Source organism: Pseudophryne corroboree, chromosome 4 (genome assembly GCF_028390025.1).
Source record: "Pseudophryne corroboree isolate aPseCor3 chromosome 4, aPseCor3.hap2, whole genome shotgun sequence".
NCBI classification, from domain to species: Eukaryota; Metazoa; Chordata; class Amphibia; order Anura; family Myobatrachidae; genus Pseudophryne; species Pseudophryne corroboree.
Window position 1 is genome coordinate 614,919,451 of NC_086447.1, and position 24,321 is coordinate 614,943,771.

Genomic DNA, 24,321 nt, shown 5'->3' on the forward strand with positions numbered 1-24,321 from the left:
ACCATGTAATCCCCTTCTTCCAGGCTTGCAATAACCGCCCTGAGCGATTCCATTTTGAACTTGAACCTTCTTATATAAGTGTTCAAGGATTTCAAATTTAGAATGGGTCTGACCGAACCGTCTGGTTTCGGTACCACAAACATTGTGGAATAGTAACCCCGTCCCTGTTGAAGGAGGGGAACTTTTATTATCACCTGCTGGAGGTACAGCTTGTGAATTGCCTCCTGCACTACCTCCCTGTCCGGGGGAGTAGCCGGCAAGGCTGATTTGAGGTAACGGCGAGGGGGAGACGTCTCGAATTCCAGCTTGTATCCCTGAGATACCACTTGTAGAACCCAGGGATCCACCTGTGAGCGAACCCACCGGTCGCTGAAGTTCCGGAGACGGGCCCCCACCGCACCTGGCTCCACCAGTGGAGCCCCAGCGTCATGCGGTGGATTTAGTGGAAGCAGGGGAGGATTTTTTTTCTTGGGAACTGGCTGTATGGTGCAGCTTTTTCCCTCTACCTCTGCCTCTGGGCAGAAAGGACGCGCCTTTAACCCGCTTGCCTTTCTGGGGCCGAAAGGACTGTACCTGATAATACGGTGCTTTCTTTGGCTGTGAGGGAACCTGAGGTAAAAATGTCGACTTCCCAGCTGTCGCTGTGGAAACAAGGTTCGAGAGACCATCCCCAAACAATTCCTCACCCTTGTAAGGCAAAACCTCCATGTGCCTTTTAGAATCCGCATCACCTGTCCACTGCCGAGTCCATAATACTCTCCTGGCAGAAATGGACATTGCATTTATTCTAGATGCCAGCCCGCAAATATCCCTCTGTGCATCTCTTATGTATAAGACTACATCTTTAATATGCTCTATGGTTAGCAATATAGTGTCCCTGTCAAGGGAATCAATGTTATCAGACAGGGAATCAGACCACGCTGCTGCAGCACTGCACATCCATGCTGAAGCAATAGCAGGTCTCAGTATAGTACCTGAGTGTGTATATACAGACTTCAGGATAGCCTCCTGCTTTCTATCTGCAGGCACCTTTAAGGCGGCCGTATCCTGAGACGGTAGTGCCACCTTTTTTGACAAGCGTGTGAGCGCTTTATCCACCCTCGGGGATGTCTCCCAACGTACCCTGTCCTCTGGCGGGAAAGGGTACGCCATTAGTAACTTTTTAGAAATCACTAGTTTTTTATCAGGGGAAGCCCACGCTTCTTCACACACTTCATTTAACTCATCTGAAGGGGGAAAAACCACTGGTTGCTTTTTCTCCCCAAACATAATACCCTTTTTAGTGGTACCTGGGTTAATGTCAGAAATGTGCAACACATTTTTCATTGCCGTAATCATGCAACGGATGGCCCTAGTGGAATGTACATTAGTCTCGTCGTCGTCGACACTGGAGTCAGACTCCGTGTCGACATCTGTGTCTGTCATCTGAGGTAGCGGGAGTTTTTGAGCCCCTGATGGCCGTTGAGACGCCTGGGCAGGCACTGGCTGAGAAGCCGGCTGTCCCACAGCTGTTATGTCATCGAACCTTTTATGTAAGGAGTTGACACTGTCGGTTAATACCTTCCACATATTCATCCACTCTGGTGTCGACCCCGCAGGGGGTTACATCACATTTACCGGCACCTGCTCCGCCTCCACATAAGCCTCCTCATCAAACATGTCGACACAGCCGTACCGACACACCGCACACACACAGGGAATGCTCTGACTGAGGACAGGACCCCACAAAATCTTTTGGGGAGACAGAGAGAGAGTATGCCAGCACACACCACAGCGCTATATAAACAGGGATTTACACTACACAAAGTGATTTTCCCTATAGCAGCTATAATAATAAGAATTTACTCACCGGTAATTCTATTTCTCGTAGTCCGTAGTGGATGCTGGGGACTCCGTAAGGACCATGGGGAATAGCGGCTCCGCAGGAGACTGGGCACAACTAAGAAAGATTCAGGACTACCTGGTGTGCACTGGCTCCTCCCTCTATGCCCCTCCTCCAGACCTCAGTTAGGAAACTGTGCCCGGAAGAGCTGACACAATAAGGAAAGAATTTGGAATCCCGGGTAAGACTCATACCAGCCACACCGTACAACTCGTGATACTATACCCAGTGAACAGTATGAATAACAACTAAGCCTCTCAAACAGATGGCTCCAAACAATAACCCTTTAGTTAGGCAATAACTATATACAAGTATTGCAGACAATCCGCACTTGGGACGGGCGCCCAGCATCCACTACGGACTACGAGAAATAGAATTACCGGTGAGTAAATTCTTATTTTCTCTGACGTCCTAGTGGATGCTGGGGACTCCGTAAGGACCATGGGGATTATACCAAAGCTCCCAAACGGGCGGGAGAGTGCGGATGACTCTGCAGCACCGAATGAGCAAACTCAAGGTCCTCCTCAGCCAGGGTATCAAACTTGTAGAATTTAGCAAATGTGTTTGAACCCGACCAAGTAGCAGCTCGGCAAAGTTGTAAAGCCGAGACCCCTCGGGCAGCCGCCCAAGAAGAGCCCACTTTCCTCGTGGAATGGGCTTTTACAGATTTAGGATGCGGCAGTCCTGCCGCAGAATGTGCAAGTCGAATCGTACTACAGATCCAGCGAGCAATAGACTGCTTTGAAGCAGGAGCACCCAGCTTGTTGGGCGCATACAGGATAAATAGCGAGTCAGTTTTCCTGACTCCAGCCGTCCTGAAAACATAGATTTTCAGGGCCCTGACTACGTCCAGCAACTTGGAATCCTCCAAGTCCTTAGTAGCCGCAGGCACCACAATAGGTTGGTTCAAATGAAAAGCTGATACCACCTTAGGAAGAAATTGGGGACGAGTCCTCAATTCCGCCCTATCCATATGGAAAATCAGATAAGAGCTTTTACATGACAAAGCCGCCAATTCTGACACACGCCTGGCCGAAGCCAAGGCCAACAGCATGACCACTTTCCACGTGAGATATTTTAGTTCCACGGTTTTAAGTGGCTCAAACCAATGTGACTTAAGGAAATTCAACACCACGTTGAGATCCCAAGGTGCCACTGGAGGCACAAAAGGGGGCTAAATATGCAGCACTCCTTTAACAAACGTCTGAACTTCAGGCAGTGAAGCCAGTTCTCTTTGGAAGAAAATCGACAGAGCCGAAATCTGGACCTTAATGGAACCTAATTTGAGAACCATAGTCACCCGACTGTAGGAAGTGCAGAAATCGACCCAGCTGAAATTCCTCCGTTGGGGCCCTTCTGGCCTCACAACACGCAACATATTTTCGCCATATGCAGTGATAATGGTTTGCGGTCACCTCCTTCCTAGCTTTAATCAGCGTAGGGATGACTTCCTCCGGAATGCCCTTTTCCTTCAGGATCCGGCGTTCAACCGCCAAGCCGTCAAACGCAGCCGCGGTGAGTCTTGGAACAGCAGGTTCTGTCTGAGCGGCAGAGGCCATGGGTCCTCTGAGATCATTTCTTGAAGTTCTGGGTACCAAGCTCTTCTTGGCCAATCCGGAACCACAAGTATAGTTCTTACTCCTCTCCTTCTTATTATTCTCAGTACCTTGGGTATGAGAGGCAGAGGAGGGAACACATAAACCGACTGGTACACCCACGGTGTCACTAGAGCGTCCACAGCTATCGCCTGAGGGTCCCTTGACCTGGCGCAATATCATGTCCACCTGTGGCCGTTCCCAGCGATTTACAATCAGCTTGAAGACTTCTGGATGAAGTCCCCACTCTCCCGGGTGGAGGTCGTGCCTGCTGAGGAAGTCTGCTTCCCAGTTGTCCACTCCCGGAATGAACACTGCTGACAGTGCTATCACATGATTTTCCGCCCATCTGAGAATCCTTGTGGCTTCTGCCATCGCCATCCTGCTTCTTGTGCCGCCCTGACGGTTTACATGGGCGACCGCCGTGATGTTGTCTGACTGGATCAGCACCGGCTGGTGTTGAAGCAGGGGTCTTGCCTGACTTAGGGCATTGTAAATGGCCCTTAGTTCCAGAATATTTATGTGTAGGGAAGTCTCCTGACTCGTCCATAGTCCTTGGAAGTTTCTTCCCTGTGTGACTGCCCCCCAACCTCGAAGGCTGGCATCCGTGGTCACAAGGACCCAGTCCTGTATGCCGAATCTGCGGCCCTCTAGAAGATGAGCACTTTGCAGCCACCACAACAGCGACACCCTGGTCCTTGGAGACAGGGTTATCAGCCAATGCATCTGAAGATGCGATCCGGACCACTTGTCCAACAGATCCCACTGAAAGATCCTTGCATGGAACCTTCCGAAAGGAATTGCTTCGTAAGAAGCCACCATCTTTCCCAGGACTCGCGTGCAGTGGTGCACCGACACCTGTTTTGGTTTTAGGAGGTCTCTGACTAGAGATGACAACTCCTTGGCCTTCTCCTCCGGGAAAAACACTTTTTTCTGTTCCGTGTCCAGAACCATCCCCAGGAACAGTAGACGCGTTGTAGGAACCAGCTGCGACTTTGGAAAATTCAGGATCCAGCCGTGCTGTTGTAGCACTTCCCGAGCTAGTGCTACTCCGATCAACAACTGTTCCCTGGACCTCGCCTTTATAAGGAGATCGTCCAAGTACGGGATAATTAAAACTCCCTTTTTTCGAAGGAGTATCATCATTTCGGCCATTACCTTGGTAAATACCCTCGGTGCCGTGGACAGACCAAACGGCAACGTCTGGAATTGGTAATGACAGTCCTGTACCACAAATCTGAGGTACTCCTGGTGAAGAGGGTAAATGGGGACATGCAGGTAAGCATCCTTGATGTCCAGTGATACCATGTAATCCCCCTCGTCCAGGCTTGCAATCACCGCCCTGAGCGATTCCATCTTGAACTTGAACCTTCTTATATAAGTGTTTTAAGGATTTTAAATTTAAAATGGGTCTCACCGAACCGTCCGGTTTCGGTACCACAAACATTGTGAAATAGTAACCCCGTCCTTGTTGAAGGAGGGGTACCTTGATTATCACCTGCTGAGAAAACAGCTTGTGAATCGCCTCCAGCACTGCCTCCCTGTCCGGGGGAGCTGTCGGCAAGGCAGATTTGAGGAAACGGCAAGGGGGAGACGTCTCGAATTCCAGCTTGTACCCCTGAGATACTACTTGTAGAATCCAGGGATCCACCCGTGAGCGAGCCCACTGGTCGCTGAAGTTCTTGAGACGGGCCCCCACCGTACCTGGCTCCGCCTGTGGAGCCCCAGCGTCATGCGGTGGACTTAGAGGAAGCGGGGGAGGACTTTTGTTCCTGGGAACTGGCTGTATGTTGCAGTTTTTCCCTCTACCTCTGCCTCTGGGCAGAAAGGACGCGCCTCTAACCCGCTTGCCTTTCTGGGGCCGAAAGGACTGTACCTGATAATACGGTGCTTTCTTTGGCTGTGAGGGAACATAGGGTAAAAATGCTGACTTCCCAGCTGTCGCTGTGGAAACGAGGTCCGAGAGACCATCCCCAAACAACTCCTCACCCTTGTAAGGCAAAACTTCCATGTGCCTTTTAGAATCTGCATCTCCTGTCCACTGCCGAGTCCACAATACTCTCCTGGCAGAAATGGCCATTGCGTTTATTTTAGATGCCAGCCGGCAAATATCCCTCTGTGCATCTCTCATGTATAAGACAGCGTCTTTAATATGCTCTACGGTTAGCAATATAGTGTCCCTATCTAGGGTATCAATGTTTTCCGACAGGGAATCTGACCACGCAGCTGCAGCACTGCACATCCATGCTGAAGCAATAGCCGGTCTCAGTATAATTCCTGAGTGTGTATATACAGACTTCAGGATAGCCTCCTGCTTTCTATCCGCAGGCTCCTTTAAGGCGGCCGTGTCCGGAGACGGTAGTGCCAACTTTTTTGACAGACGTGTGAGCGCTTTATCCACCCTAGGGGATGTCTCCCAACGTGACCTGTCCTCTGGCGGGAAAGGGTACGCCATTAGTAACTTTTTAGAAACTACCAGTTTCTTATCGGGGGAAGCCCACGCTTCATTTAATTCATCAGATGGGGGAAAAACCACTGGTAGCTTTTTCTCCCCAAACATAATACCCTTTTTTGTGGTACCTGGGGTAATATCAGAAATGTGCAACACATTTTTCATTGCCGTAATCATATAACGAATGGCTCTATTGGAATGTACACTAGTCTCATCGTCGTCGACACTGGAGTCAGTATCCGTGTCGACATCTGTGTCTGCCATCTGAGGTAGTGGGCGTTTTAGAGCCCCTGATGGCTTTTGAGACGCCTGGGCAGGCACGGGCTGAGCAGCCGGCTGTCCCACATCTGCTATGTCGTCAAACCTTTTATGTAAGGAGTTGACACTGTCGCGTAATTCCTTCCACATGTCCATCCATTCAGGTGTCGACCCCGCAGGGGGTGACATCACATTTATCGGCACCTGCTCCACCTCCACATAAGCCTCCTCATCAAACATGTCGACACAGCCGTACCGACACACCGCACACACACAGGGAATGCTTTGGGGAGACAGAGAGAGAGTATGCCAGCACACACCAGAGCGCTATATAATACAGGGATACACACTACACACAGTGATTTTTCCCCTATAGCTGCTATAATACACAAGTTTGCGCCTAAATTTAGTGCCCCCCCTCTCTTTTTTACCCTATGGAGTCTGGAAACTGCAGGGGAGAGCCTGGGGAGCGTCCTTCCAGCGGAGCTGTGAGAGGAAATGGCGCCAGTGTGCTGAGGGAGATAGCCCCGCCCCCTTCACGGCGGACTTCTCCCGCTTTTTTCTGGATATTTTTGGCAGGGGATTTTACACATATATAGCCTTCCTGACTATATTATGTGTTTATTTGCCAAGCTAAGGTATTTATATTTCAGCCCAGGGCGCCCCCCCCCCCCAAGCGTCCTGCACCCATCCGTGACCGGAGTGTGAGGTGTGCATGGGGAGCAATGGCGCACAGCTGCAGTGCTGTGTGCTACCTTAATGAAGACCGGAGTCTTCAGCCGCCGATTTTCTGGACGTTCTTCTTGCTTCTGGCTCTGCAAGGGGGACGGCGGCGCGGCTCCGGACGACCGAGGCTGGGCCGGTGTTCGATCCCTCTGGAGCTAATGGTGTCCAGTAGCCTAAGAAGCCCAAGCTAGCTGCAAGCAGGTAGGTTCGCTTCTTCTCCCCTCAGTCCCTCGAAGCAGTGAGTCTGTTGCCAGCAGATCTCACTGAAAATAAAAAACCTAAATATACTTTCTTTCTAAGAGCTCAGGAGAGCCCCTAGTGTGCATCCAGCTCGGCCGGGCACAAAATTCTAACTGGGGTCTGGAGGAGGGGCATAGAGGGAGAAGCCAGTGCACACCAGGTAGTCCTAAATCTTTCTTAGTTGTGCCCAGTCTCCTGCGGAGCTGCTATTCCCCATGGTCCTTACGGAGTCCCCAGCATCCACTAGGACGTCAGAGAAATACAGTTTTTGCGCCTAAATTTAGTGCCCCCCCTCTCTTTTTTACCCTATTGAGCCTGGAAACTGCAGGGGAGAGCCTGGGGAGCTGTCTTCCAGCGGAGCTGTGAAGAGGAAATGGCGCCAGTGTGCTGAGGGAGATAGCCCCGCCCCTTTTTCGGCGGGCTTCTCCTGCTCTTTTATTATTATGGCAGGGGATTTTTACACATATATAGTTTATTAGACTATATTATGTGTTATTTAGCCATTTTAAGGTACTCTAATTGCAGCCCAGGGCACCCCCCCCCCCCCGGCGCCCTGCACCCATCAGTGACCGGAGTATGTGGTGTGCATAGGGAGCAATGGCGCACAGCTGCAGTGCTGTGCGCTACCTTAATGAAGACCGGAGTCTTCAGCCGCCGATTTCCAGGACGTTCTTCTTGCTTCTGGCTCTGCAAGGGGGAAGGCGGCGCGGCTCTGGGACCGGACGACCGAGGCTGGGCCTGTGTTCGATCCCTCTGGAGCTAATGGTGTCCAGTAGCCTAGAAGCCCAAGCTAGCTGCAAGCAGGTAGGTTCGCTTCTCTCCCCTAAGTCCCTCGTAGCAGTGAGTCTGTTGCCAGCAGATCTCACTGAAAATAAAAAACCTAATAAATACTTTCTTTACTAGAGGCTCAGGAGAGTCCCTAGTGTGCAACCAGCTCGAGCCGGGCACAGATTCTAACTGAGGTCTGGAGGAGGGGCATAGAGGGAGGAACCAGTGCACACCAGTAGTCCTAATTATTTCTTAGAGTGCCCAGTCTCCTGCGGAGCCCGTCTATTCCCCATGGTCCTTACGGAGTTCCCAGCATCCACTAGGACGTCAGAGAAAAGTAAATGCAAAAAATCCAAAACGTATGCTGAGGGGGGATAAATGAATCCAAATAACAGGGTGGGCTGTGAGAGATGCAGCACAGCAGCACAGTGTATGCAGGCAAGATGGCGCCCAGCAGCACCAGACTCTAATTAGCAGACTCTAATTAGTTCCAGTGCTGCAGCATCATGCACCTTCCTGGGCCAGGAAGACTGCTGTCACCGTCACCACCCCCGCCAGTAGAGGCCAGCTATTACCAGCGGGCAAATGTGAGCGGTGGTCCGGCAGAGCGTGCCGCGGCCTGGCATCCAAGGTAGGCCACAGAGTGCAGTCCCGCAGCAGTGGGTCCCAGGTTGCGTCCGTCTCCGATCAGATCAGGTCAGCGGCGGCCAGGGGGGCTCTCAGGTGGTAATATGGTAAGACAGCCCAGGCTAGAGCAGGAAAGATCTCTCCTAAGCACCCTGTATCACGGAGCTCCAGAGACTTGCTGCTGCTCCCGTCCGCATCCAGGCCACGCCCCCAGCCTTGTTCTTTAATAGCCACACTCTCGTACACTCTGCAAAATTACTTTAATGGGAAAGTTCAGGTATTATCAAATAAATGATCCTAAACCACACTAATACTGTACATTTGTTCTTCTAAGTAACAATACACATTATTGCAGCTTCTGGGAATGTGCAGCTGTTTCTTACCTTGGAAGTTGTTTTGATCTAATGAAACATTTTGCAAGTAAATATATGACTGGAGCTTCTCCTGCTGTGCTGCCTGAGTGTCCAGCGTAATAGCTCTTCTCAGAGATTGGATCTCATAGGTGATAAACAAGCAACCTCTGATAGACAAAAAAACAAAAAAAAAGAGAAAGGAATACACAGCCTTAAGCAGAGCAACAACAAAACACAGGATCTTAGTGCAACTATAGCAAAAACATCTTCTGCTCAATTACCTCCTGAGATCCCATCTTATATTTATTAGAACCATGTGGTGAAAATTTACTAAGAGGCGATTTAGTAAAATGTTTTTTTCTGCCACTGTTTTGGTCGTTTTCAGACTATTAGATTTACTGAAGGTAAAAAGGACTGTTTACAAAGTGCCACATTACACAGTGAGGTCTTGATTTTTTTTTTTACATGGTAAGAATACAACATACAGTGCTGAGGTTTGACAAATGGTAACCTCCAGAAATAGAGGCAGTTATAAGGCAAGATAGCACAAACAGCATGCTATATTAGCACAGCCCCATTATGATAAATTGTATTAACCTTTGTTGAATTAATTATTAATTTAGGGTCCGCATTATATTTACATTTATGCCCCCTATTTTATTCTGTAGTATAGTGGGGACATTATGTACTTATTGTTCTTTTTTTTGCTCGATCCAATACAATCCATAGTATAGAAAAAAAGTATAGAAAAAAATCAGTACAAACAAACTGGATCACTCCTGTGGAGCTACCAAATGAAAATGAATTAATTCTGGGTAGCACGTCTATTTAATAGGGTAAAATGAATTGTCATAATGGATCACAATTAAAACTATTCATGTAGCCAACACTTGTAGCGCCACCGCAATGAACACCAACAATTAGGCCCTGGTACCAATCGCACAGACGAAGTGCTATTCAACACTGGGTTGGGCTTCTCTACATCTAGAGATACAGCCAGATGGTGAATACCACATCGTTGTTACTATATTGAAGGTGTAAAACCAAATGGCAAACTAATGGGCCCTACACATTACCCGACCCGCCGCCGAGCTGCCCGACGGCAGTGCATGCTAATACGGACAAGATTGTCCATATTGGCCTGCATGCATAAGCGTCCCGGCACCAACGATGAAGGAGCGGGGGGCTGCGCATCGTTAATCGTTGGTACCTACACACTTAATGATATGAACGAGAACGTTCATATCGTTTAGTGAAATCTATAAGTTTGTAGAACCCATAAGGACTTCATTCAGTAAGAATTGTAAAATTTGCGAATCTCGATCCGGCCAATTATCGAACGACTGCATATGCGCAGTGATTGCATTGTGAACACGTGAGTAAATTTAGCAACAGAAATTGTGTACACATCGTGATCGCAAAGCAGCCGCTGTTTGACTGACAGGAAGCCGGCGTTTCTGAGCGGAAACCTGCCGCTTTCTGGGTGTCTGAAAAAACGCAGGCGTGCTAAGGCGTTTTTGAGGAGGGTCTCTGACGTCAGCAATAACCACTTCCAGCTTCTTGTGTCACAAGAAGTGTGGATGACCGTGCCTGACACAGATTGGAAGAATCCCTAAGATGTATAACCTCTAGGGACTGGGGCACCTAAATCCAAGGAGGGAATCCAATTGGATAATTACCAGCGCTGATCAATTCAAGTAGCTGCGTTTACCCCACATGTTGTACCACAGACATGCATTGTTCCTCGCAGTTTCAGGAGTTGTGAGAAGAAGTCCGCAATAAAAGGCACCCTCTGAGGTTTAAAGAGACTTCACTGATTCCACATTATACGCAAAATCATAGGGTTAGCATGCATAAACACACAGGTTTATAGCGCAGGGGGAGGCAGTTTAGTTGAACAGCTCTAGGCGTGAATCCCAAAGCTTTTCCACGTGCAGCAAACCTACGGATAATTGGATTCTCCCACAAGAGTGTGTATAACAGAACTTTGGCTATCCTTGTCTAAACGGATGACACCAGTGCCGTAATATAGGTGTGTGCAGAAGGTGCATTGCCCATAGCGCACTTGCCCTGTGGGTGCACCTTCTACATACCTGACGTAATGCCTGCCGTATGAGTGAAAGGGGACTCTCCCTGCCGTAATGTGTAAAAGGGGGAATCTACCTGCCGTAATGTGTAAAAGGGGGCTCTGACTGACGTACTGTGTAAAAGGGGGCTCTGACTGACATACTGTGTAAAAAGGGACTCTGCCTGCCATAATATGTAAAAAGGGACTCTACAGGCCGTACTGTGTAAAAGGGGACTCTACCAGCCGTACTGTGTAAAAGGGGACTCTACCAGCCGTACTGTGTAAAAGGGGACTCTACCATCCGTAATGTTTAAAATGAGTCTCTGTCTGCCGTAATGTGTTTAAGTGGCGCTACTGTATGGCATAATTTGAATAATGGCGATTACTATGCAGTATAATATGAATTGGTATTATTTTGTGGCCACGCTTCTTCCCCATCAAGCCACACCCCTATATTTTTGGCACGCTCCTACGCGCGCACTGGCCCTATTTTGAATATGATGTGGGGGGGGGGCATCAATGCTGTTTCTTGCACACAGTGCTAAAATGTCTAGTTACGGCACTGGATGACACAATGGTACATTTCTACTATCTGTACCAAACTGATAAATAGTCTGCACAGCAACAGAAAATGACAGGGAGAAAAAGCCACAAATGCAGGGCCTTAACTAGGTGTGGTGGGGGGATGGTGCTTAGCACACAGCGCACTTGTGCTGTGGGCTCACCATCTGCATACACCCCGATTGGCCACCGCCAGCACCAGTGCTGGCCGCTACATTTTATTATCGTAGCGTTGCACCCGGCTCCCTCTCTGCCGGACGCTAGCTGGCAGCACTGGGCAGCAGTGTCAGTCTTCACCGTGTGCTCCGCCCAGAGCTGGCACTAGCCAACAGGTGCCTAGGGCATCTGTGCAGGCTCCAATACATTGCGCTGGCTCCAGCTGTCTCTGGCCCTGCCACTGACAAACCACTGCCTCCTGTCACCGGCACAGCAGCTGAGTAGGAACCCCCCTCCCTACCTGCTGCAGTTTGGCATTTGGTCAGGACCCTCATGACACTCACCATTCAGACAGGCAGCGCTGGCAGTCAGTTACCCACAGCATGGAGGACAGAGGCTCAGAGCTCCTCCAGATCAGTCCAGTCAGCTCATCTGTTCCCGGAACCCAGGCAGCAGTGCCGCGGTCCTTATTGACAGTGATGAGGTGAGTTGCTTGTTTCCCCATCCTCGGCACTCCCCAGCCCCACCATCTCCTGCTCCTGATTCTCTCTTGTTCCCTCTCTGCTCTAGCCCCCCACTCGCATTGTGTAATGTGTAAAATTGGGCTCTATCTGGTGTAATGTGTGATGGGGCTCTACCTGGAGTAATGTGTATCTCAAAATATCTCCCAACCCGACCTCTTCGTTCTTCACAAGACCTGCGTCTCTCATCCACACTCATTACTCGCTCCCACTCACGACTGCAGGACTTTCATCGGGCTGCACCCACTCTGTGGAATGCCCTACCACGCACAATAAGACTCTCCTCTAGTCTCCAAACCTTCAAGCGTTCCCTGAAAACTCACCTCTTTAGGCAAGCATATCAAATTCCAGAACCGCCCACATAACTTTCATAAACCTTCCTATCAAATTGCATCCACTCTGTACAGTCCACACATATCCTCACATGTCTTCTCATTCTTCCCTTTCCCTTCCTCTCGAACCCGGTTCATCATTGCTGTATGACCATATCATACAGCCCACCTAGAACCTTTGCAATCTGGTGGACAACTATGCAATAGATAGCACATTTCCTTGTGTATCCATGCCTATTTCCCTATAGATTGTAAGCTTGCGAGCAGGGCCTTCCTACCTCTATGACTGTTTGTTATCACCCAGTATGTTATATCATTATTTCCAATTGTAAAGCGCAATGGAATATGCTGTGCTATATAAGAAACTGTTAAAAATAGTAATGTGTAAAATTGGGCTTTACCTGGCATAATATGTGACAGGGGCTCTACCTGGCATAATGTGTAAATGTGGATCTATCTGGTGTAATATGTGTAAGTGGCGCTACAGTGCGGCTTAATTTGAATTATGTGACTACTGTGCAGCGTAATATGAATTGGTATTATTTTGTGACCCCGTCCCTTCCCCATGGAGCCATGCCCCTATATTTTTGACACGCCCTATATTCAATATGGGGGGGGCGCCGATGTTGTTTCTTGCACACAGCGCTAAAATGTCGAGTTACGGCACTGCACAAATGTGATGCACTATGAAGAAATTAAGTGTCATTTCTATTATTCCAACTGCGTCTGCCGTTGCCCTTTATGCCACTTCAGACTCAAGGGCAGGAGTATTAAGCAGGAAGTAAATGATATGATACATTGTTCCTAAAGAACACGTTTTGCAAAATGTCTCAAAGTAAGAATACCTAATTAGTCAAGTATTCCTTATATACTGGGAAAAAAATTATAGATATCCTATACGTGTAATTACTCCAGCTGGAGTGATGGGCGATTTAAGAAGAAATATGAAGGGGATGGATGATCCTAAATATGGGTCGTTATTTAAAGAGCCCCCACACAGTCTTCAGTAAAGGGAAATCTAGAGGCAACTTGGTTGTGACAACAGACGTGGTTTGGAAAAATAATCTAAACAAAATATTCTTAGGGCAAGAAGGAAAGAAGCTTTAGTCTGTCTGAGTTGTCACAATTGTAATGAAATTAAAGGTGCACATTATGCATTCCTCGCAAGGTCACTGAATTCATGTTACAGGTTTATGAAAAAAGGGAATTGGACTGCACACCCAATTTTTAAACATAATAAGAGGTGCTATCCTTTTTTCCTCTATATTTGGGTATATATTGTACACTTGAAGGTGAGGCTCTTTCATTATTTTCACACAGGTTTCTAAATTGCTGATGCATATTAGAATGGGCTCTATTTAAACATAAGACCTGGATAAATGTATACAACGTGTTAGTATTAGAGATGATAGGGACTCATCTAATGAAGTTCCCCTGCATGTGGTGGATAGGCTCACTCGTATTTGGCCAAATCTGTGCTAAGAACTTCAGTTATACTCCTTTAAAGAGTTTATCAAAATTATTTTGACTATCAGTATTCACAGGTTTATTTATTAAATTTCCTCAAATGCGAATGCCCTTGTAGTATTATATTATATTATATTATTTTGTTGAGTATATTTGCTGGGCTGTCAAAATCAAACATCACTCTAGAATTAAAACATAGGCCAAAATGTATTAAGCTTTAACAAGAGATAAAGTGGAGATGGATAAAGAGTGATAAATGACCTGCCAATCAGCATCCAGGTGCACCTGCACGCACGATCATTGCACGTCTCCTTCACTATAAGGACCGAGACGCTATCTTGCGTCTAGCCCCAGTGCAGGGCCCGCTGAAATTCGAGAATCATACTGTCTCGGCCTACCCTGACTTTGCGATGGATGTGCAAAAGTCACGTGCTCTGTTTCTTCAAGTTAAAAGGAAGCTACAAATCCAGTATTCCATGTTGTTCCCAGCTTGACTGCCTGTGATTCATGATGGTTCCACAGACTTCTTCAATATCCATCAGGAGGCGGAGACCTGGCTGGAACGCAGGCCCCGGGCGCCCCACTGAGGACTTATCCTTAGTTAATGCGATTAATTTATGCTCCTATTGCTCTGTGTTCCCTTTAATACAGGACTGTTATTGTTATTGCTAGTGGGACTCGGCATGTGTATGCTTCATTTCTCTTGTACATTTGAATTGCTATGTTGTTGCCCACTGCACTTGGGAGTATGTTCCACATTCAGGGGCTCCTTGCTAGGATATAGCTTTAGGGGTTCTAAGGAATTTTTTTTTTGGGGGGGGGTTTAAGTATACTAAAGTTTGGATGGCTATACAGGATGGTGGTGAGTTGGGTTTTGTTTGTATCTGTGTCCCTTTTTCTTTTTTTATATTGTGTCAGGAATATTGTCTTGTATATGTGATAATGATGTGTCTATTGTGTTCTCTCATGCTGATGGTTCAGTGTCAGTTGGATCTGCCTTCTCTGTTCTTCGGTTTCCTTTCTCTGATGGGTTGCCCATTTTTTTAGCCAAGCTTTTTTTTTTCTCTACCCACTTTTCCCTTTCCATTCTGTTTCCTGTCTTAGTTCTCTCTGATGTCTGGATCTTGTGAGGTATACTCGTCTGGAATGTGAGGGGGCTGAATAATAAAATTAAAAGGGTGCTGGTGTTGTCCCAGGTTAAAAGTAGAGATGAGCGGGTTCGGTTCGTCGAGATCCGAACCCCCCCGAACTTCACCTATTTTACACAGGTCCGAGGCAGCCTCGGATCTTCCCGCCTCGCTCGGTTAACCCGAACGCGGCCGAACGTCATCATACCGCTGTCGGATTCTCGCGAGATTCGTATTCTATATAAAGAGCTGCGCGTCGCCGCCATTTTCACTCGTGCATTGGAGATTGAACGGAGAGGACGTGGCTACGTACTCTCCCTGAAAAGCTCCATATCTCTGCTCAGTGTGCTGAAAATATCTCTGCTCAGTGTGCTGCAAATATCTACGTTCTCTGCCTGAAAAGCTCCATATCTGTGCTCAGTGTGCTGCAAATATCTGTGCTAAGTGTGCTGCATTTTGGTGACCAACAGTATATAGTTGTACAGTACGGTAGGCCATTTCTAGATCTTGCAGCTCTGTGTCACTGCAAGTATCCATTCCATATCTGTGCTGCATTTTTGTGAGCAGTATATATAGTAGTACAGTGCAGCATTTTGGTGACCAACAGTATATAGTTGTACAGTACAGTAGGCCATTGCTGTATCTTGCAGCTCCATGTCACTGCAAGTATCCATTCCATATCTGTGCTGCATTTTTGTGAGCAGTATATATAGTAGTACAGTGCAGCATATTGGTGACCAACAGTATATAGTTGTACAGTACAGTAGGCCATTGCTGTATCTTGCAGCTCTGTGTCACTGCAAGGATCCATTCCATATCTGTGCTGCATTTTTGTGAGCAGTATATATAGTAGTACAGTGCAGCATTTTGGTGACCAACAGTATAAAGTTGTACAGTACAGTAGGCCATTGCTATTGATATAATATTACTGGCATATAATTCCACACATTAAAATATGGAGAACAAAAATGTGGAGGGTGAAATAGGGAAAGATCTAGATCCACTTCCACATAGTGCTGAAGCTGCTGCCACTAGTCATGGCAGAGATGATTCAATGCCATCAATGTCGTCTGCCAGTGCCGATGCCCAATGTCATAGTAGAGAGCATGTAAAATCCAAAAAACTAAAGTTCAGTGAAATGACCCAAAAATCTAAATTAAAAGCGTCTGAGGAGAAGCGTAAACTTGCCAATATGCCATTTACGACACGGAGTGGCAAGGAACAGCTGAGGCCCTGGCCTATGTTCATGGCTGGTGGTTCAGCTTCACATGAGGATGGAAGCACTCATCCTCCCGCTATAAAACTGAAAAGAGTTAAGATGGCAAAAGCACAGCAAAGAACTGTGCGTTCTTCTAAATCACAAATCCCCAAGGAGAGTCCAATTGTGTCGGTTGCGATGCCTGACCTTCCCAACACTGGACGGGAAGAGGTGGCTCCTTCCACCATTTGCACGCCCCCTGGAAGTGCTGTAAGGAGCACCCACAGTTCAGTTCCTGATAATCAAATTGAAGATGTCACTGTTGAAGTACACCAGGATGAGGATATGGGTGTTGCTGGCGCTGAGGAGGAAATTGACAAAGAGGATTCTGATGGTGAGGTGGTTTGTTTAAGTCAGGCACGCGGGGAGACACCTGTTGTCCGTGGGATGAATATGGCCATTGACATGCCTGGTCAAATTACAAAAAAAATCACCTCTTCGGTGTGGAATTATTTTAACAGAAATGCGGACAACAGGTGTCAAGCCGTGTGTTGCCTTTGTCAAGCTGTAATAAGTAGGGGTAAGGATGTTAACCACCTAGGAACATCCTCCCTTATACGAAAAGTGTCGGTATGCCGGCTGTCGGGATTCTGGCGCCGGTATACTGTGCACCGGGATCCCAACAGTCGGCATACTGAAGACCACCCGTCCTGTAGGCCATGTCACTGGCAAGTCTGACGAGTCCTCTCCTGACTGGGATTCCTCCGATGGATCCTTGAGTGTAACGTCTACTGCTGCTGGCGCTGCTGTTGTTGCTGCTGGGAGTCGATCATCATCCCAGAGGGGAAGTCGGAAGACCACTTGTACTACTTCCAGTAAGCAATTGACTGTCCAATAGTCCTTTGCGAGGAAGATGAAATATCACAGCAGTCATCCTGTTGCAAAGCGGATAACTCAGGCCTTGGCAGCTGTGTTGGTGTTAGACGTGCGTCCAGTATCCGGCGTTAGTTCACAGGGACTTAGAGAATTTCTTGAGGTAGTGTGTCCCCGGTACCAAATACCATCTAGGTTCCACTTCTCTAGGCAGGCGATAGCGAGATTTTACCAATTAATATCAGTGATTTATAATTAATTATTAATTACAGTGATCTTGCCAAATGATTCCAGTGATTTTGTCATTTTCTTCCAGTGATTTGGACCAATAATACCATTGATTAGAACGAATAATTCCTGTGATTTTGTCATTTTCTTCCAGTGATTTGGACCAATAATACCATTGATTAGAACAAATAATTCCTGTGATTTTGTCATTTTCTTCCAGTGATTTGGACCAATAATACCATTGATTAGAATGAATAATTCCTGTGATTTTGTCATTTTCTTCCAGTGATTTGGACCAATAATACCATTGATTATTTAGAACGAATAATTCCTGTGATATTGAGGTGTTTGTGTCGCTTAGCTTAGCCGTCCAGCGACCACAGTGCACCTCTTTTTCTCTTTTCTTTGCATCATGTGCTGTTTGGGGACTATTTTTTTAAGTGCCATCCTGTCTGACACTTCCGTATTGTCATGAATCTGCATTCTCCATCGCATCACTACTGTGGAACTACAGGTTCCAGCAGTTCATTTCTGTTCCAGTTCTAGTTTTCAGTCTACTGCAGCCTGGAGTACACAGTGCTTCAGCTAACTCACAGCTGATCTGAACACCTAATCCAGCAGGGTGTGTTCTCACAGAGATCATCCAATCATCACAGACCAAGGTGTTTAAACTCCAGTTCCTGGCTCAGTCTCATGGCCTTGGACAAACTGTCAGGATTCTGATTTAGTATGTCCCCGGAGGGGGCACTAGTGGGTCAGTGTAGGAGTGATAGAGGAGACTGGGAAACGGACAAAAAGTTCTGCGCTTGATATTTAGTATCACACAGGGATAACCGATGACAGGAACAATGAATAATAACTTAATCCGATAAATGAATATTTCAAAAGTCACTGGTAACAAATAAGCAATGAAGATTAACTTGAAACTTGATATAAATAAGGCAATAATGAAATCAGATGCAGCAAACAAAACTCTGGTATATAACGAATAGCCATCAAAGCACACAGTCTCTGTAGAAGCACACGTCTTTAAGCCAAGCAAGGCCCTAGCAGGAGACAGTCCTAACACAGCAAGATGTTAAGTGCTAAAGGCAATGCACAGTGTGGAATGCTGGTAATTCGGTGCACAGGCTGAGAACACACCTGAGGAAAGTCTCTACTGCAGATTGGTGTAGCAGACTGTGGCTGGAGTTTGTAGCAAACTGGAACAATGAAGACTGGAGACTGGAACACAGGAACTTGCCCACTGAATGTGACTCACAGGAGAGACTTTCCTCAGGTGTGTTCTCAGCCTGTGCACCTAATTACCAGCATTCCACACTGTGCATTGCCTTTAGCACTTAACATCTTGCTGTGTTAGGACTGTCTCCTGCTAGGGCCTTGCTTGGCTTAAAGACGTGTGCTTCTACAGAGACTGTGTGCTTTGATGGCTATTCGTTATATACCAGAGTTTTGTTTGCTGCATCTGATTTCATTATTGCCTTATTTATATCAAGTTTCAAGTTAATCTTCATTGCTTATTTGTTACCAGTGACTTCTGAAATATTCATTTATCGGATTAAGTTATTATTCATTGTTCCTGTCATCGGTTATCCCTGTGTGATAATAAATATCAAGCGCAGAACTTTTTGTCCGTTTCCCAGTCTCCTCTATCACTCCTACACTGACCCACTAGTGCCCCCTCCGGGGACATACTAAATCAGAATCCTGACACGTATATGTCCAGTGGTACTGCCATTTGATATAATTCCCGACATTACTGCCATTTAATTCCAGTGATTTTGTCATTTTCTTCCAGTGATTTGAACCAATAATACCATTGATTAGAACGAATAATTCCTGTGATTTTGTCATTTTCTTCCAGTGATTTGGACCAATAATACCATAGATTAGAACGAATAATTCCTGTGATATTGAGGTGTTTGTGTCGCTTAGCTTAGCCGTCCAGCGACCACAGTGCACCTCTTTTTCTCTTTTCTTTGCATAATGTGCTGTTTGGGGCCAATTTTTTAAAGTGCCATCCCTCTGACACTGCAGTGCCACTCCTAGATGGGCCAGGTGTTTGTGTCGCCCAATGGGGTCGCTTAGCTTAGTCATCCAGCGACCTTGGTGCAAATTTTAGGACTAAAAATAATATTGTGAGGTGTGAGGTGTTCAGAATAGACTGGAAATGAGTGGAAATTATGGTTATTGAGGTTAATAATACTATAGGACCAAAATTACCCCCAAATTCTATGATTTAAGCTGTTTTTGAGTTTGTTTGTTTGTTTGTTTGTTTTTAAAAACACCCGAATCCGACAAAAAAATTTCAGGGAGGTTTTGCCAAAACGCGTCCGAATCCAAAACACGGCCGCGGAACCAAATCCAAAACCAAAACTCGAAAAATTTCCGGTGCACATCTCTAGTTAAAAGGTACCGTGCTGATATTACATGCCTGTCTGAAACTCATCTTACTGGGACTCGTGTGCTAGCCCTCAAGAAACCTTGGGTGAGATGGGCATACCACTCTACGTTTTCTACTAATGCGAGAGGTGTTTCCATTCTCATTAAAAAATTGATGACCTTCCATCTTGAGCATAGCCTGACTTGACCTCTCAGGTCGTTTTATTTTTCTCAGGGCCACTGTGAATACTGTTTTGCTGCACCTATTAGCGTGTATATTCCTCCCCCATTTAGTAATGAGGTCTTGCACCAGGTCATGTCGTTTGTAACATTATCTCCCTCTACTCCAATTGTCTGCATAGGAGACTTTAATAACGTCCTTTATTCAGTTTTAGATCGGTGGGGAGAAACCCCGCTTCTTAAGCCCTACAACACCTCCCCCTAACCCCTTTTCTAAATTTCTATCAGAATTGGGCATGGTAGATGTTTGGAGGGCTCATCACCCCCCAGGATACTCGGTACTCCTGCCACTCTGACACTTTCCATATGCTTTCCCGCATTGATTTGACGCTAGTCTCCTTTGATTTAGTTCCCAATGTCTTGGATGCGCAGTATATGTCTAGGGGAATATCTGACCATTCACCCATATTACTTATACTGAACAATTAGCTTGCCCAGGGTGTCCGTTTTTAGAAGCTTAATTCGTTCTGGCTGTCCTTAATGTGAGCGGGGTCAGAGTTAATTGACACGTGGCGAGACTTCCTTACCCATAATTAAAACCCAGTTATTCTCCATGATGCTTTTAAGTCCTCTAATTGGGGTTCCCTCATTAAAAAGTAGCAGGGATTAAAATGCATGAAGGAGGAGGCCCGCCTTGAGCAGTCCTGCTGCCAATTGGAGGCAAAATATATTTTGACTAAATACCCCTCTGATCGTTTAAATTGGCTTAGGTCCCAAAAAGAGTTGTCAAACTTGTTGTTTGACAAATCAAAGCGTAGATTGCTGTTCTCCAAACATGCCCTGTATTTGCAGGCTGAGGTGGGAGGTAGCTATCTGGCTTTTCTGGGTAAAGAGGATAAAGGGAGTGCCTCGGTATTACAATGTGATTCTCAGGGTACCTTGTACTATACTGGGTCTGCCATTGCGGAGACCTTCTTGGAATTTTATTCCTCCCTATATACCTCCAAGGTCTCTTACACAACCGCGCAACTAGGTGATTACCTTTTGCATATTGATTTGCCGCAGCTCTCAGGGGACTCTGTAGATTTTTTGGAACTGCCCCTCACAGCTGATGAGATTGAGGTGGTGATTGCCTCTTTCCCAAATGAAAAAGCACCAGGTTGTGATGGGATGCCGGTGTAAGTATATAAACAGTTCTGTGACTTCTTTGTACCTTATTTTCTAGGTCTTTTTAACTTTCTAATCGAATATGGCTCTCTGCCACAGTCCATGGCTGAGGCCATCATTATTGTCATTCATGAGCCTGGTAAGGATCCTACCCACCATGACTCCTATAGGCCCATTTCCCGTCTCTCCACCGAATGTGGTCATAGCCTTGTTAGTTCATGGGAACTAGACGGGTTTCATGCCGGGGAAGTCTACGGTACAGAACATGAGTAGACTCTTTTACCATTTGCAAAGAGATGTATGCCCTGAGTCGGAGGCCGTGGTGGTGTCCTTGGATGCTGCCAAGGCCTTTGACTCAGTGGAGTGGGGGTATCTTGGGAGGTACTTCGCAATTTTGCATTTGGTCCCTGATTCATACGTTGGGTCCAATTGCTGTATTCTTCCCCAGCAGCCCATATTTCTGTGACTGGCTTTACTACGTCTTCATTTTCCCTAGGTAGTGGGACCCGCCAAGGTTGCCCTCTATCCCCAGCCCTGTTTGCTTTGGCCATTGAACCACTAGCTAGTTGTTTGCGTTCTGCTCCTGATATTTCTGGCATTCGAGTTAGAAACCATGTTGATGTTCTCGCATTGTACGCTGATATGCTTTTATTTTTAAATTATGCGGAGGCATCTCTGGCCAGTATGCTGCGCATTGTTAAGCTGCTTGGCACGTTTTCAGGTTTACTTACTAACTGGGAAAAATCTAACATCTTTCCCTATCGGGTAGCCTTCGCTGGGGTTCCCCTGTCTCCTGCCCGATGCAGTGGACTCTTCGGGTTTTGTTACCTGGGAGTTTGGGTTACGCATCATGAGTCTGACTACGTTAAGCAATATATTGACCTCATCACGAATTATTTCAAATCTAAGATGCATGTCTGGAAAAACTTCCGCTCACTGTTACTGCCGTATTAATCTTTTTAAGAGGGCTATTCAGCCCAAATACTTATACTTACTTCAACAATCCCCCATATTTATCCCTAAGAAAATCTTTTCAGCTATAAATAGTATAATCTCCTTCTTTATTTGGGGTAATAAGTCACCTCGGGTGGCTTTTAAAATGCTAGTTAAATCCAAATCGGATGGTGGTCTGGGTCTTTCCACTCTCCATATAAATTATGTTTTTTTCTCAGCTGGCCCAACTCTCAAGGTGGCTTATGGATGAGGGTGTGGCTACTCCGTCTGGGTTTTTGGCCGAGTGTGCGGGGTCTTTTCTCTCTCCTTTACATCTTCTTCTTTCTGGCTCATAAGTCTCTGTTCTTCCTCCTGTGGTACGTCAGGCTCTTCTGATATGGCGCTATGCTCACTCTTTTTTTGATTGGCAAGGATTAGACAGTGAATCCCCTCTTTGGATCAGTGCTCCTATACAGAACTAGTGCCCTTATCTCATGATAAATTCTGGAGTAGGAGGGGTGTATTGTCTCTAGGACAATTCTATGAGGGAGGCTGCCTTAAATCCTTTCAACAACTGAGCACCGAATAAGGCATTCCCAGTACAGCCTTCTTCCGCTATTTCCAACTGCGACTCGCAGTACAGTCTCAGTATGGGATGTCTACTCCCCCCCCCTTTCTTTATCCCCAGTTAGAACATTGCTTACAACCTTAGGTTCTAAGGGGCAAATAGCTCTAATATATAGTATTTTGAATGTTAGGGTGAATATACATTTGCTCGACCCTCTCAAACTCAAATGGGAGAGGAATGTGGCCGTGCTCACTGCAAGGAAATGGGTGCAAATTCTCGGTTCCATTAAGTATATTACTCCCTGTGTCCGGTATCAGCAAGTATTTTATTTTATGTTACATAGAGTGTACCGTACTCCAGTGTCTCTTTCTAAAGCAGGTCTCCGATCAGATACGTTTTGTCCAAAATGTGGAGAGAGTGATGCTGACTTTTGGCACCTACTATGGACCTGCCCTGTAGTATTCCTTTTCTGGTCCACTGTTTGGACAGATATTGTGTCGACAAAGCCATCTCTACCCCCGTTTTGCCCCAGGATATGTCTGTTTGAGCTCGATGTAGAGGATACACACTCCTTTGTGCTGTACCAATATGTTTTATGCCTCAAGACCCTTGCGAAGGTGACAATAGCTAGAAATTGGTTTGCTTCTGCACCCCCTAATATATTTCAGTGGAGAACACTAGTTAATGATGTCGCTGGGCACAAGAGACAGTTTTTCAAGAGCAGGGATTCAATGCATAAATACTCTGCTAAGTGGGATAGATGGTGCACCTCTATTCTCAGTAATGCCCTCGTTAGTGCTTCCGGATGATAGCACATTCAGTCTGGTTCCTGGATTGATCCATCGTGCATAGTTATGTCTACTCACTGTTTGCTTTACTTGTTACTTTACATTACTGAAATGATTTGTTTGATTGTCCTGTGACACCTGATGTAATGACAGGTCTCTGTCTGTGATTTCTTCTGTTTACATGCACTTGCGATTGCTCTGTCTGTTGTGTTTTGCGTGTTGTTTTTTTTTTTACTTTAATCTTTTGTTTTGGAAGTTGTATTCTGGAAAAGTTAATAAAATATTTACACAATAAAAAAAAAAAAAGAATACTGATCCTACAATTAACATTCAGTATAATACTAATGCTTCTAGAAGCCTAAGCATGGTAGTGCCTCTTATTATGTTTAAAAATAGGGTGTGTAGTCCAATCCCTCCTTTTTTCCTCTATATTTGTGTATATATTGTACACTTGAAGAAGAGGCTCTTTCATTTTGGAGACGGATAAAGTGATAAATGACCAGCAAATTAGCTTCCTAACTGCAATATCACAGGATATGTTTGAAAAATGACAGTTAAGAACTGTTTGGCTGGTCATTTATCACTCCCAATGTGTCTCCACTTTATCATTTTTTAAGGCTTAATACTTTTGGACCTTAAGTTTGAAAAATGACTGTTAAGGTGCCCATACACCTAAAGATTTATCTTCCAATCTGGCTGGTTGGAACGAAAATCTGGTAATGGATGGAAGAAAATGACAGTTGACCATTTGAAATGATCATGGTCAAGTGTCATTTGCTCTCATCCTACACCAGATTTTCATTACAACCATCCATATTGGAAGATAAATCTTTAGATGTATGGGCACCTTTAGGAGCTGGTTGCCTGGACA

At 46.1% G+C, this 24,321-nt stretch overlaps 1 protein-coding gene across 2 annotated transcripts in view; it reads right to left on the bottom strand.

Annotated features, from left to right (window-relative positions):
* The window catches only part of SERAC1 (serine active site containing 1), a 408,753-nt gene that overhangs the window by 185,508 nt on the left and 198,924 nt on the right, over nucleotides 1-24,321 (bottom strand). For both annotated transcript variants that reach the window (XM_063917652.1, XM_063917651.1), the window contains exon 4: nucleotides 8,932-9,068. In XM_063917652.1, the coding sequence (XP_063773722.1) occupies nucleotides 8,932-9,068 (137 nt within the window). The remainder of the gene's footprint in view (nucleotides 1-8,931; nucleotides 9,069-24,321) is intronic.